General features: G+C 42.7%; 1 protein-coding gene across 22 annotated transcripts in view; it reads right to left on the bottom strand.

Moving 5' to 3' along the window:
- Nucleotides 1-15,441, bottom strand: part of tcf7l2 (transcription factor 7 like 2) — an 86,363-nt gene that overhangs the window by 33,939 nt on the left and 36,983 nt on the right. For 6 of the 22 annotated variants that reach the window (XM_029527422.1, XM_029527435.1, XM_029527425.1 and 3 more), the window contains exon 5: nt 15,060-15,119. The exons of the other annotated variants lie outside the window; for them this stretch is intronic. In XM_029527422.1, coding sequence (XP_029383282.1) covers nt 15,060-15,119 — 60 coding nt within the window. The remainder of the gene's footprint in view (nt 1-15,059; nt 15,120-15,441) is intronic. 22 annotated transcript variants of the gene reach the window in all.

The following is a 15,441-nucleotide window of genomic DNA, read 5'->3' as shown; positions in this document are numbered from 1 at the left end:
TGCTTGAGTTACATCTCCGAGGGGGTGAACAAAAGCAACTTTAGTGGCTGTGGAAAGACACTCGTAATGCGAGGGGGGCAGAGCGGTCGCATACGGAGCCGTGCGGATCACATTCCTCCGGCCCATTGATTTCTGATCTTTTGACATTATTTAGTTGCTTTTTATTTTCTTGCTCGTCTTTTATTCCATGTCACAAAAGACAGAAATGTCCAAACAAGAGATGTTGGAAATATCTACTATCTGTCAAAAGAGCATGCTTTTCCCGGCATTAAAGCGACCAAATGCTCTGACGAGTGCCGAGAATCGGCGAGATGAAAATATCACTCTTTATAATGGAGGCTAATCAGATTTCGGAGGCCGTTTGCCTTCTAGCTAAAAGGAGATGGAAACACGGGGAGCTATAGGGCTGTAAGCAATACACTCCTTGCTCATCGCCATCCTGATCTCGAGACAAAAGGCCTGGACTTTTTTCCCTCACATCTGATCTACGTGGTTTATACAGCCCTGTAAAAATAGGTCACACGGTCAAAATCTAAATGTAATATTTACTGCAATTTCTGCTCTAAGCGTAAATGGCTGAAAAGACAAAGCAGACATGCTAAGTGCAGAAAAATATGAGGAGATGCATCTGTAATACGGCTGTCGGCTGAATGTTGAACACACAGTAGTGATCAGTTCCATTAAGCAGGGATTTGATCATCTCCCCCGTGCGCTTTCACAGCCCAGCTTCAGATTAGATCACTGTGAAAATGGTCAAATGGTGTGTTTATCTCTCTGTAATTATTTTGATGCAGATGACAGAGATTGGTTGTTTGCATGTGGCTTGATGAGTGTGCACGGTGTGAGCCAAGACACACAATAGTACACGCGTGCACATACACAGGCTGCCGTAGAGAGAGCTGAATGGTTCCTCTTAATGCCATTAACCCATTAGATAGTTTCAACAAAGGCCTGAATTTAGGTTTTATGTGCAAAAAAAAGAAAAAAAGAAAAAGACAGAGCACTGAAATTACTGCACCATAATCCTCAAGTTATGACTAATATTAATGTTCTTGTTGGGTGACACAAATGGACTTTCAATGAGACTGACACACCTGACACAGAAAATCCAAGGATACAACTGGACATGTTGAGCTCTGCTTACAGCTCCGAACAACCAGGAAAACATCACCAAACACACCATCTAAGTAAAAATCATCACTGTAGCAACTAGTTACCCTCTTTACAGTTATCTATCACCAATTCTCCAGGTTTACATTTAAACACAAAGTGAAGTGACATCTAATGTGTGAAGGAAATGTTTCTTTAATTCTGTGGTGAGAAATTGCCTTAACCCTGAGGGGTAAAGTCTTAAAGGTTGCCCTTCCGAAGACGATAATATAATCAGATTGATATGAGATCATCTGTTTGATGGATCCTTTCTCTCTGCTTGTCTTCACCTCTATTTTTACTTCACTCAAGTTAGCTTGTGTCACCAGATTACCAGACCTTTGTATCTACCTTTCCAATTACTTTTATGAGTTTTGGATGGACAAATTTGTGCTTTCATGTCCCGTGTTGGTGGATGAGTCGCTGCTCCTGGACATGAAAGGAGAGTTTTTAATGAGCTGAGGTGAGGTTAATTGGTTTGCTAAGATCCTCCGAGTCATGTGCCTCTACATGAAATTAAGTCCATTTCCTGGAGTTTCCTCGGATGTATCTAATAACAAACACTTCAGCCCAATTTTCGTTTCCCACAGAGGGAGGGTTGGGTTGCTTGTTTGTGCTCGTGGTACTTGCCTTCACTGCACAACTGTGTATGTTTGTGTTCCCTCCCCCCCAAATCTCAGTAATGTCAGTTCCCCTTCTTCTACCTCCTTTTTCAGCAAGTACTTGAACAATAATTATCAGCCAGGTATGTTTGTCAAAATCTGCCAAACCATGAACCTGGACACTGGAGACATAGACATCACCACAGTCCATCAGTGAAGAAGAAATGAGTGTCCTCCATCGCATCTTGACATATCTTATTCCAAATTTAAGTTTTCTCTAATCAGCTCTTGCCTTCATCAATAAATCTGGAGATTCTGAAGCATAAACTGTTCTTCTTTCTATAAAACAAAGCTAAAATAATGCGCACCCGTAGCACAATGACAGTGAACTTCAGATAAAAACACAGACATTTCTCTAACAATAAGGCTTGCAGCAGGCAGTCCATCACTGTTCTTGATTCAGTGCTACATGCACACCGCGATGCGCTAATCCTCCGCAGATGACCGGGCATTTCACTCGCTATTAGGAACTACATGATGTGAATCTACCCAGACTAAAAGACCTTGTAATCAACACGGGCACAAATGTGTTAAGTTCAGCGTCTCGTTACGGGGTTGGGGGTTCAATGTTACTGACAGTGTAATTACGGGTTGCAGCCATAACGCAGCGGCCAGCGCATTCAACACTAATTCAATCTATCTTCATTTCCGCGAGCAACACCCCTACTATTGATGGATAGTTATCATTAGAGAGTGACAAAGCACTGAGACGACTGAGGTGTGAGCAGCAATGTGTGTGTGTGTGTTTGTGTGGGTGGGTGGGTACACTGGGCGCAAAGTCAAAAAGCAAGAGGATGTGTCCTCCTCAGACACACACTATTGCCCCAGACAGCAGGATTATATATTACAGCGGGGGTGAATACGAAAAGCCAGGATGGGGAAAGAACTTTGGGTCAAGGAGTAGAGTTGCATCCCTCCACACACACACACACACACACACACACACACACACACACACACACACACACACACACACACACACACACGTAGATAAACACAAAGAATACCCGCATTGAGTATTTGTATGTGTTCGCACTCACGCGCACACAATTTGGCTCACTGTGACCCCGACACACAGAGAGGCTATGGCTCGGCTCACCAGCCTTTTATAGCATGCTGCTCAGACTGCTGACAGAAACACATACACTCACAAACAGATACATACAGTTGCACAGGTCTGGGCACCCTCTGCAGCCAAACACTTAACCACAGGCTGTGATTGAGGCCAACTGGTCTGCTCCTCTATATTTTCAGTCTATATATTCAATCCACCCTGGGCTGTATATCTTAATTATGTGCTCTGCCTATTTTCCTGAAAGACCTGAAAGTCTGCTAGTCAGGCACTGGAGCAGCAGCAGGACACTGAAATAAGGCTCTTCCAGTCTTTATGGGGCCTCCGGCTCAGCCACTGCATCATTACATGACTTTTAAGCTCTGAACAAAACCACAGTGGATGCTTCATTCCCCGTGTCGCTCCCAGTATAGCACGTCTGCATGCTGCACACAATAGGAGTGATCCGATTTGTGGTATTTCTCTGTATCAAGTAGAACGTCCTCTATACAAAATGGAGTTCCACAACTTTTCGGGATGACTAGCAAGCTGTGAAAGGCCATAATGAGTAAACAACTCAAAGGGTAGAAGGAGGAACAAATGGCCAGGAGAATTTTAGCACAGGGCTGTGCTCAATGTGATTATCTCTCCTTCTTCCTCGTGGGTCGCAGCCTTAGGGGTCACCACCGTCTCATACACACACAGACAGGTTAGGCTTTGCCATTTGAATGACTCAATTGCATCTGGAGCTCTCCATCGATTGTGTTCAATGACCCAGCAAAGGTCCGTGTGGTAAGTGCCCGCCCCACCTCGAATGGGAGCCAGTGTCATGGACGCCCCTGTCCACTAACCAGGAGGTGGTGCTACTGGGATGCAGAGTATAACTTCTTCTTTTCGCTTATAGCATTGAAAGGCAGATGAGAATATGTTTAGTAGGAGTTTTTTTTTTTTTTTTTTTTTAATAGCTGGGATTTAAAAAGCTGTTCTGACACATGGAGTTGTAGACACTTCCTCAAAGACAAAGACATACTCTGTTTTACTGCTGGTGTCGATTTTAGCGGAAAAGAGCACCAAGAGGTTCAGAGTCGGGTGATGCTGCCTCCTTGAATGCATAAGATTCCCAGACTTGTGAGCTCTTGTTCAGTTGGCTCACTGTGAGGAATGAATGGTTTGCAACATCTCTCCAACCTCACTGCGTCTACACCCACATAATTAAATCTGATGCTTACTCATGCACATTCCTGATGCGCCATTATACACTTACGCATGCCGTATGTAAACCAGCTTCAGCGATTGGTGCATATACATGCAGGCACGAGCTCAGTAGCCAATACGCTGCCATAGACTGGCTGGCCTGCTTGCAGACCCTGCAGTTTGTTTAGCAACACTCTTTTTGACGACGCCCGAAGGGTGCAATTAAGCCCAATTAGAGCCTGTCGGTTTTATTAAGAGCCACAGACTGGCCAGGCTTGGGGGCAGTGAGGGGTAGAGGAGGGAGAGGGAGGAGGAGAGGGGGGAGGAGATGCTGCAGCACCGAGCTACTGGTACTCTTGAGAAAGTAGGCAAGCACTACAGAAATGAAAACTGGTATAAATGGACTGTATGCCAACTAAATATTTTACATTGAAACAACAGCTGTGGCAGACAAAATGGCTAACTAGTGTTGGACTTCAAAACAAAGGATCGCCAAGGTCTTCATAACCAGATATGGTTCAGCTGGCAACCTTTGGTGCTTTCAGTTCAAGTACACAGAGATTAAATTTTAAAGCTGCTTAAAAGTACACTTTTGTGATCAGAGAACCTGAAGAGATCAATGGATGACAAAACCAACTTGTCTATAAATACTTACTGGCTACAGTGAATGCAGACATGTGTGGATGCAGATGTCACAAAGCATTTTCGGAAGGGGTTTTCAGGGGTGGTGGCTCTGCAGTTATGTGAGCCAGCTCTGATATATTAGTGTGGTTTTGAATAGAGCAATACAGCTGGCTTGGAACAAAAACTGCAGCATCTCTTTCATCGGCAAATCAAAAAAAAAAAAAAGAAAGAAAGAACGCAAATGAATGTATCATTTTTCCCCTCACAATTCCTTTTCCGTCGACCCCTCGACAGAGATGTTTACAGATAGCTATCGTTCCCCCTCTTTTTCACATTTGCGTTTGGACATGTTTCAAAAGACCCAGCCTTTTCATCTCCCCTCTCGCTGCGAGGAAATTTGCTCCTTAATGGCTTTCAAAACAGGAAGCAAAGACAATAAAAAAAAGGATAAGTGAGAAGAACGCCTCGCTCCCCAGTCCTCTCCTACCCCCCCTCCCCCCAATCCACCCAACCGCTTCAGTCGACACATCCTTTGCGAAGCTGAGTATTGCAGCGCACTGCCACCGTGCCAAGGTGCCAACTGTGCCAGTCACACTGACCCCCATCTGCAGGCAACTTGATACTATCTCTTCAACCGCCGCGTACTCACACTGAATGGGTACGCTCAGTCACAGTGAAGTCTGAATGCCATTCAAGGCTCAGGCTTGGAATTGTGTTTCAAGTTTGTGCGCTATTGTATTCTTTGTTCACAGCTGTTGTGTTAAAAAAAAAAAAAAAAAAAAAAATCCTTTATCACTAAGCTGAATACTAAACGGGTTGTATTGGAGGAATGCACACAGGAATAGATTACTGCCAATGTACAAATCATTCCACTATCAGGCAAATTAGAGCTGATTTTTCACAAGTCTTTATCAATGACCCCCAGAAGGAAGAGGTTGAACTGCTATGAACCAGCTGAAATTACTACTTAGAATGGTCTCTTGCCAAGTACAAAGCTTACTATTTTAATAGTATATGTAGGTGTCTGTTTACTCATGTTGTATTCATAATTCCGCCTCCTGCAGGGCATCCGTGTCCACCGAGTGCCCTTGAACATGCCATGAGTAGTCTTTCTGCACCTCAACTAAAAAGAGACCTGAAAGACAGCTACACACGCTTCCGCACAGTTGGATAAAACAAACCTTAACCACACAACTCAACCTCACCAAAGAACTAGCTTTTTTTTTTCCCCTCTCTTCTTTTTTTTTTTTTTTTCCACAAAGATGTTCAGAAGAGTGCTTTTTTTCTCTCGCTCCTCGTCTTTGCTTTCTCTTTCCCTGGGTAAAACAAATGCATCATTTTTCAGTAAAAAAAAAAAAAAAAACAACAACACAACACAAACAAACAAACAAACAAAAAAAACTCCCTGCTCCCTACCATTGTGCCACTGCAGTGTATGGAAGTGTTCCCACCCATTGATTTTCTCCCAGCCAGGGCCCTACCCAACACGAGCCGCTTCCTTCCCGGGGTTATCTCCTTGTGCCTTTCTCCCTTTAACTGAGTTTATACTCGTGTGGCATAGTGTACAACTGCCAAACTGGCCGTTAAAACGTGGATGGTGGAAGGGGGGGTGTGCTGGGGGGGGTGCAACGAGAAGAAGAACTGATACATGCACTCAAAGTTTCAGCTATTGATATCTTTTTGATGCAGATAGGGAAAAAAAGAGAACTGTTCAAAGCTGCAGAGAGCCTTTTTGATCACCAACACAGTTGAGCCAGTTGCTAATGTTGGTAGTAAGGCACAAAGATTGAACATACTTGTCTGTGCATTGTAGTGCTTTCTTGTGCATTCTCTTATGGTTGCAGCCTCTTGATTTTGTGCGGTCAGAAGGTTTATTGAATGTCTTGAACAACAAGCATTCTTGTCAAGGCCTGCTATCATTTATGTGTGCGATCGCCTGAAGAAAGTGTCATTCCCAACTGAGAATGCAAAAGTTGGCAGATTAACTCATAAAAACACACACACACACACACACACACACACACAAAAAAATTGGCTTGGGAGAAAATGCAAAGATGCACAAGACGATGCAAGGGAATTGCCAGGTTTACAGAGCAAAGGGAACAATAGGGTAGGCAGCACAGTGACTGAGGAAAAGAGTCGCACACGTCCCTGACATCAACATTTGCAAGATTGTATATTGAAATCAAAGATGAGAGAGAGCCATGTGCAAGAATCCTGACATGGAGGGTGGGGGGGGTGGGAGGAGTGCTTCCCAGCCGCTGCAGCTCCTCATCTATAGCTTCTGTTCCCTCCTCTGTTGTCCCTCTGTGATGTGTCCCTGTGTCCACTGGGGGCTACAATTAGCCCATCAAACTCATTCCAGCCGGGAATCCACACCGTGGCTCCGATTCCCTTCTCTGGCTCTCCGAAGCCTGGGTTCCTCAAAAGAGACAGGCAACTTGTAAGACTAGGGGAGGTAGCCTTTGATGTGCCAGCTTCTGCCGAGGCCTCCTTTTTGCTCATTTTGCAAGACTGCAGATATATAATAATTAAAATGGCAGGGGAAGCAAGCTGACACCACCGCTCCGCTGGAGCTAGGACCCTGGCCTTCACAGGTAAGGAGTGCACCACAATATTAAAGCAAAGATCAGCTCCACAACAACTGGTGGAGCAATAACAAGTCACATGCCAGAGACGTTCTTTATGGCAATGCTATAAATCTGTCTTGTGGCTTCTCTTAGCTTCTGATTGGCCCGGTTTGTTTCCAGTCTGTCAGTTAAGAAGAGCCTCACCTGAACTACTAGTGCAGCATTTCACAACCTTTTCTGGCCTGTAGCTCTATTTACATATGTGTCAAAAAATTTATTTAGCTCAATTATATTTTTCTATTTTTTTTATCTCCATTGTAGGAATTTGCAGCATTTCAAATGTATGATATAAATATATGAAATCATATTGAGTTATATTATGAGTTAACTTTGAGTTTTTGGCTCCATATTTAGTGATGGGATTTTTGACCTGGATGTGTTTCCTTTATAAAAAATACATGTAAAAATAATAATTAATTAATTAATGTCCAAGTCTGTGGAAATCTTTCCACAACCTCGCCTGCATCCCCAGGGATCCTCTGTCCTATCCAGACCCCAAGCTGAACAAAGTCTGGGCCAATGGTTGAGATGGGCTGCTGTGTTACGTTGTGTAAGACATAGCTCCACTTCTGTCTCTGCTCCAGTGGGGATCAGTGGCAGACAGCCAGGTAATTACACAGCACCGACTACCAGCCCGGAGAGAAAGGCCCCACTACCACACACATATCCACAAAAACACTTATTTGCATTCACAGAGTATACAGATCACACAACCCCACCTGGACATACACCATATCGTTCTTCCATTCTCCCTCTTTCTCCTGACTCACACAGACACACACACACACACACACACACACACACAGGCTGAGCCAAACACAAGGACTCCATTATGTCAAGGAGGATTACAATGACTCCAACCTGACCCAGCTCTGCAGCCGATCTGCCGCTGGCGTGAGTGTGGCTGAATTTACTGTGAGAGGGAAAAAAATAAATAAATAAAATGAAGACTGTCCGCAGTTTAAACAGGTGTGTACTTATGCAGATGCACAGCTTAAACATGTGGTTTGAATTCGTTTCTACAACGGAGCCAAAGCGAGCTTTCCCCGAAGCAATTGAGTCCAACATGTCATTTGGGGTTGGTGATCTATTCACTTTCAATTCCCTGAATTCTGGAAATGGATATTTCCTTGACATTCCAAAACATGCATGTATGAATAATCCATTAAGCGGCGTCCCCATACAAAGTTTGGAGTTGTGGGTAAGGCCTCAAGCATTTGCTCCATTTCTCAATTTAAAGAGTTGAAGTATTGACATACTTGGATTAGGAAAAAAAAAAAAGCTGATTTGTGAAATATGTCTGTATGATTAGATAATGAAGAGCTTTGTTAATTAGTGTAAAAAGGAATAAAATGTATCATGTCGGGCCTTTACTCAACATTCCTCCATTAAATAAAAATTCAAGCACAAATGCTGTTTCCCTGGATTTAATCCTTATGAGTGACCACAAAGGTACACAAAAACAATATCCAAAATACAATGATATATAAATTTGTCTTGAGTAACTCCACACATTCTGAAGACATTTTGATATTCATTTGCTATAGATTAATAAAAAGTAATATTTAGTACTATAGTAATATTTTTTTAAATCGGTAATGATTATTTTGGGTAATTTGATTATTTCTATTATCTTGAACACAAAAACATTTCAAAACATATAAACATATGTATATATAAATCCGTAAAGTGCATGAACCTGTGGCTGGAGTACAACTACAACATGGGTTAGTGATTTCATACTGACATTATAAAAAAGCGAACTGGCACAAAGGCAGGCAAATTGCACCCAACAAAACAAAAGGGAAGTCATGCTTCAAGGAAGCAGAAGGTATTCTCTCTCCCCTGTTTGTTATCTCAGACTTTTCCCAAAGAAAGAATCTTGTTTTAAAAAAATGTCATGGATTCCAGTGAATGCCAGCAAGAATCAAGCAAGCTATTCATGCTGCCAGTTGATTTAGGCATGCCTCGCTACACACCAATCAGCCCGGCCCGGCCTCGCCAGCCACTCACTTGTCTGCCATTCCAACACAAGATGGAGACAGTGCCAAAAGTTCCAATTAAAATATCCATTTGTGATGTCTGTGCAGAAAAAAAGGCCCCCCCTCAAAAGAAAAAGACCCCCCAAAAAAAGAAAAGAAAACAAGTACCAGGCTTTTTCGATAGCGTAGGAGAAAATACAACAAAAGCTGCCAAAATTCTGTGGACGAGTCACATACTTAAGAGTTTTCTGTCTGCACAAAGTAAATAAGTATGACGAATGTGTATGTAGGTGGAATGTCTGTGCACGAGGAAGAGAGACAGACAGAGCGCGTGCATGCACAGGAGTGGGACCGTCTTGTTATGGAGGAACAGAGCATGTTGCAGATAAGAGGGCGATGCTGTTCAAAGAAAAAGGCAGGCCAGTAAAGTGCGCGCCGATTCGACATCATTGCCTTACTGTCCCTTAATGAGCCTGGAGAGGAAGTCTGGTGTCCATCGAATCTGCTCCTGTCTCACTCCAATCATGCTGCCGGGCTCTTTATTCAAATCTCACACCCAACTGTCACACAGCCAGTCTGGCCGCGCTGTTTATCTTACTCCAGGAGGATGTTAACAAGACAAATGAATGAATAAATACACAAATAATGCGTTTAGGTAATGTTAATAATGAATGAAATAGAAGCTGCTTTTTGACAGTATCGCTGCACTAAGGATTCTTCCCCACTTTGGTGACAGGCTTGTTTATTCTTTTCCCAGCATGCATTTCTCTGCATCTTTCAGAGGCGATGTCTGGCCAATGCTGAGCATCTATAGTACATCTTGCTGATGAGGAAGAAGTGCTCTGACACTTTACTTTAGACTCTCCCATGAAAAAAGCGGCCTCTATCCCATCGATATTGAGCCATTCCTCACTTCATCCAAAATGTCTAGTATGATGATCTTCCTTAATCTCATTGAATCCAGGTCTCATTTTCACCCCATCACGCTTCCCTACTCCAATGACATGACAGATTTCAGTGATACTGTAATGGTACACTTTGTTTTGTTTTTTTTTTTTTTTGTCTTTAAATGCTGGATAAATAAATACAAAACATGTGCACACCTGCACAGGTATGCAGGAGCAGTCATCTCACAGCATCACCTGCCTCAAAGAAGTGTCCCAAACTTCCAGGACTATTAGGGGGGGGAAAAAAAAAAAACAAAACAAAACAAAAAAGGGAGCCGGGAAAAGAAGCTCAAAGAAACTGGCTGGGTAGGAAAGTAAGTCTCACATCATTTTTCCTTCCCCAGGCCGAGACAAAAGCAGGGCCTGGCATTCAGACACCGTCGACTACACAGACTGAGAAGACAGAGGAGAAAAAAAAAAACAAACAAAAAAACATACACATCAAAACTAGAGCCAAACAAATCTGAGAAAAGTTCAGATAGGTCTTCATTGTTTGTATCGTTCAAGATGGTCCGACAAATCTCAGAAACGCTGTTAAGAATATATGAGGAAGGTGAGAGAGGACGATGTTAAATGACTAAGAAAACAGATACCCCAGATTTACTCCCGCAAAGAGAAACCCCTCTCCTGTTATAAAGTGGGTGGGAACAGAAAAATGAATTCAAGGCAGCTTAAGTGCTTTCTGGATTCACTCAACGTTCCCCTGTCCTCAACACACACACATCCACAGAGTTCAAATCTGACTGTGACAGTGTATTCATCCATAACTGTAAATTGTTCTTTGGGGAATTTGGTGGGGCTTCATATGCCGCCGCCCCCCTCCTCTCCCAACACACACACCAACACCCGTCTGTCCAATCTTTTTTACTCGCTACAGTCCTTCCTTCCAAAAAACTGCCTCTATCACTCCCCATTACGAACTGCTTGTACGTACTTTATGTATACAACAGACAGAGTGGGATCACTCACTCCACCAGACAGATCCATGAGGCCACACTGTGATGATGAAACACAACAATAGCTTGTTTAGGTCGTCACCTTTTCTTATTAAATACTGAGCTCTTAATTTAGCTCAGTACTTCCCAGTATCCGACAGGGTGTGACTGTCAGGGCTAGTCCAGGATTTAAAGATTGTTAAACTGGATTCCTGAAAGACTTCAAGTGTCAAAGCACCTCAGCGTCAAACCTTCCCAAGTGCTACTTAATTGAATTCTGCTCAGTGATAACAAAAAAAAAAAAACAAAACTATTTACCGAAACTGACAGAGACTTTCCAGCTCACACGAACACTGAGCACTCCTAAAGGCCTTATTATGACATGTCAGCGTACTAAGGCTCTCCTGGAGACCCCAAACTTTTCTTTAACTTCTGATTTAAATGTCAGGCAGGAGGAAACATCCTCATTAGTCTTGCTTTAGTGAGGTGAATTAAGCAGCTACTTTTCTGAGAACCCAGGCCACTAAATTTCCTAAAAACAGTAGGGGTGGGACGTCTCAGCAAAAGGTTGTGTGATGATTGGAACTGATTTTGTCCTCACAGATTTAGATCAGATGATCATGACATTACTCAGTTAGTTAAACTTCAAATCTTCTTCTTCATGCTTTGATTTTACGCTAACCAGAGGTTGTGATCTGTATCTTTCCACCACTTTGCCTCGTTTGGACAAATGGTAGTTTTGTTCTGCTTATATGGAGAATTAGATCTCATCATTAGGTCGGGATATGTGTTTAACTGCTGGCAATGAGCTGGATAGCAATGATTGAACATTTAAAAAGAAATATTTAAACCAAGTTTGCTCCTCCCCATCACATCCACTACTTACGCACTAAAAACAATAGACAAGCACCTTCCCCTCAGTCTCTCCTCTGCCACGTTCCACTTTCTTGACTGGTTGTTAACATAAACTGACAGCTTTCTACATACAGGGAGAGACTGATTTTTCGTTGTGATTGTTTGGCTGAAATATGTACAAAAAAGTCAAATCTCTTCTTCTTCTTCAAAAAGGCTTTGAGGGAAGTGCAACAGTGCAAACAAACTCACACTAGTTACATATGTTCATTCTTATTTTTCCTTTAAAAAGGGCGGTGATTTCATGGTTTTGTGTACCCACAGCACATGCATGCTACAACACATGTGTGAGTACATGCACTGGTGTCATAACACTCAAGAGGAAAAAAAAAAAAAAAAAAAAAACTGCCGTGTATTCTGCAGGCCACCCCTGGGATACTTACTAAATCACTTCACCCTGCTCTCAAAAGTTCACTTCCAAACTTCCTGGAATAAGGAGCAGAAATTTCTGAGGAATAACAAAGAGGGTTAGTGAGTGTAATAACATTGTGTTTAATCCCACACAATTCTGCCTCGTACCAGAGTGAGAACTGCAAACCGAGTGGGACTTGGAGCAAAAACAAATCAGTGCTCCGGCAAACGGATGTGTGTTTGCAACACACAGCAACAGAATCAAGTGTCAGGAGTTTATCTGTAAGAAAAACACCACAGTTTACCAAGATTATGCTTCATCCAGGTTGAAAAACAGCAACACAAACAAATTCAGCTGAGCTAAGGTTGAATTAAAAAAAAAAAGTTCTTAAGAATTAACACTGCCTTCCCCTTTCCTTCTGCTCCCCTCCTGCCCCCCTTCTCCTTTTTCTACGTAGATCCACTCCTCTTTGTGGCTCAGCTCAAACCTCAAACTCTTCCATGCTGCTGCTGGGAAAAAGAAAAGAAAAAGGGGAAAAAAAAAAAAAAAAAAAAACGAGGTCACGGATCGCCTTACTCTAGCCTTCCTCCGTATGGTCACAGCCCCCTCCCCACCTCCCTCCTCACCTTCCCCTCTCACTCAAAACCTCATTCCATCACTGTGGCCAAATCCGCCTCATCCACCCTCCCTCCTCTCTCACACCCCTCCCACCGTTTCGTGTCTTACCCCCCCACCCCCCTTCCTCTCCTCTCCCCTCCCCTTTTCTCCACCCCCACCCTTCCCATGTTCTCGGCCCATTGCTAATTGGTAAATCTGTTGAACCATGCCAAGCCCAACAATAAGACACCTGGAGTTCTGTCAAAACAAGTTCTTCTGTGAAACGGCCTCAACTGTTAATACAGTAGCACAGGGAGCTGCCGAGTGCATTATCGCTCCTGCGACTGGCCGCAGGACAGCGGACGGATCGCGCTTTATGAGGAAATTTGTCAGAAATTAGCAAACATGACTGCCATCATGAATTACATTATTTATCAACATCATTATTGCACTTTTTATCACAGCTCTTCATGCATATGAACTATGACCAAATCAGGATTACACCTCTCTAGAGCGTCATTCCCTTCATGAAGGCCCGAGAGTCAGATTCCAAGGTTAAACGAGTTCACAATGTTGTATGCAAACACACGAGTCATCTCCTGAAGTGACCTGGCTCTGACTAACCTGTCATCTAAAACTCAAGTCACACCTTAGATGCAAGGATACCAACATATGCATTGGTGCAGACAAAGGTGTGTTTGTATGACACAGACACAGACACACACACACACACAGACAGACAGGCACACCCAACAGTGATCCTGCCAGACCCTGTCAAACAAGTTCTGGCAAATGTGCTTGTATAAGAGAGGGAGGGAAGGGAGGCAGCAAGTTGACATGAAGAGAGGAATGTTTTTTTTTTATTTGTTTGTTTGTTTGTTTTTTTTGTTGTTGCTCCTTCTTTTCTCATTATAAATCCAAGCACACTCTGCCATCATATTAATAACTGTTTGCAGAATCAAATGTGGTTTACCTTCATTCTTTCTCTTCCCCCTTTTTCTCTTTTTTTTAAAAGATGTTATTTAGTGACAACAAAGGCCCTGCAGAGTGTGCAAAATCAACAAGCAATTGATTAGTCAAACAATTCAAGTGGGCAATCCACAGAGCCACGGTGGCCTCAGAGGAGATTAATAAGTTCCCCTTTTGGGCTTTGTGATGCCAGCTTCTTAGCAGCTTCACAGAACCTAACTGAGGCAAACCAAAACAAAGCTCACTGATGTCCTCAGCATGTTAGCTAGTAAAATAAAGACAAATCTTACGGTTGGCTCCGGTTTCTTTAAATTACATATAATATTGGAATGATCTGTTTAAAAACCACAGCACGGTGACAGAGGATTCAGATCTCTGCCGTTGAATTAGAGAAGGGACATGAGGTATTTCATCCAAATCTTTATAAACTGCGTGTTTTACTGCTCCATCTACGTCTCTGTGTTTGCATATCCAGATGTTGTTAATAAAGAGGGGCTTCAAAACAGCTGTGCAAAAAAGAGATACAAACAAAACAGAAAGACTCCCCTCGCCTGATGCTGGGCTCTCAGCTTATTCAAACCAAATAAGTCACAAACATTTTTTGGACATTGATTCCCAAAGCTAAAAAGAATGGTGTCATTTAACCAGAGCGATCCAGAAACACAGTCCCTTTAGGCAAAAGACCAATAGAGAGTTTCCCAACAGAAAAAAAATCCAAAAGCAAATCTGAACTTGACTCCCTTGTGAAGCTGGGCAGTACTTATTTAGTGTTAAAAAAATGTAAGTAAGCACATTGGTCAAATGCATGAGGCTCCAAGACAAACATCCCATTGCTGGCATTTTAGACATTAAAAAGCACATTAGCATCAAAGCAGCAGCACTGAATTAGCAAAGCGCAACACAGCATGATTATCATTCATCAACACCAAGGATTTAGATTTTTCATTCATTATTTTTCTTTGAAATCATCAATTATCAGTTGTTAATTTGTGTGTGGAATCAACCAAAAAAAATTAAATCCAACAAAATATTTTTGGAATTCAAAAGTCTCTCACCAAATGAAATTGGTGAAGGCTCAGATCTGACTGTCCGGGGAATTCCCAGCAGAAGGGCCCCTGAAAGGCAAAGATGGACGTTCCCAAGTCACACAATTATATCAGCTCTCCATCTTTTTTTCGCTTTCTCTGACTCTCTCTCTCACTCGCACACACACACACAGACCAATGCCCACATCTGCACAGCCAACCAGGTTTTATGCAAAAGCAGCGTGTTCTCCCTGGCAATAATGCATCCCCTGGCTTTTTAGTTATTTAAACTACCTCACCTCTGCTGGCTCAGCTTTCTCCTGGGTGCATGTTTGGCACCATTATTGCTAATTTTACACAGAGAGAATGGGAGAACACTGGCTCTGCACTGGTTAAATTGCTTTTGCTACTA

The sequence above is a fragment of the Echeneis naucrates genome, chromosome 19 (assembly GCF_900963305.1).
Source record: "Echeneis naucrates chromosome 19, fEcheNa1.1, whole genome shotgun sequence".
Classification (NCBI taxonomy): domain Eukaryota; kingdom Metazoa; phylum Chordata; class Actinopteri; order Carangiformes; family Echeneidae; genus Echeneis; species Echeneis naucrates.
Note: the sequence above shows the minus strand (reverse complement) of the source record. Positions and strands in the feature narration are given on the sequence as shown.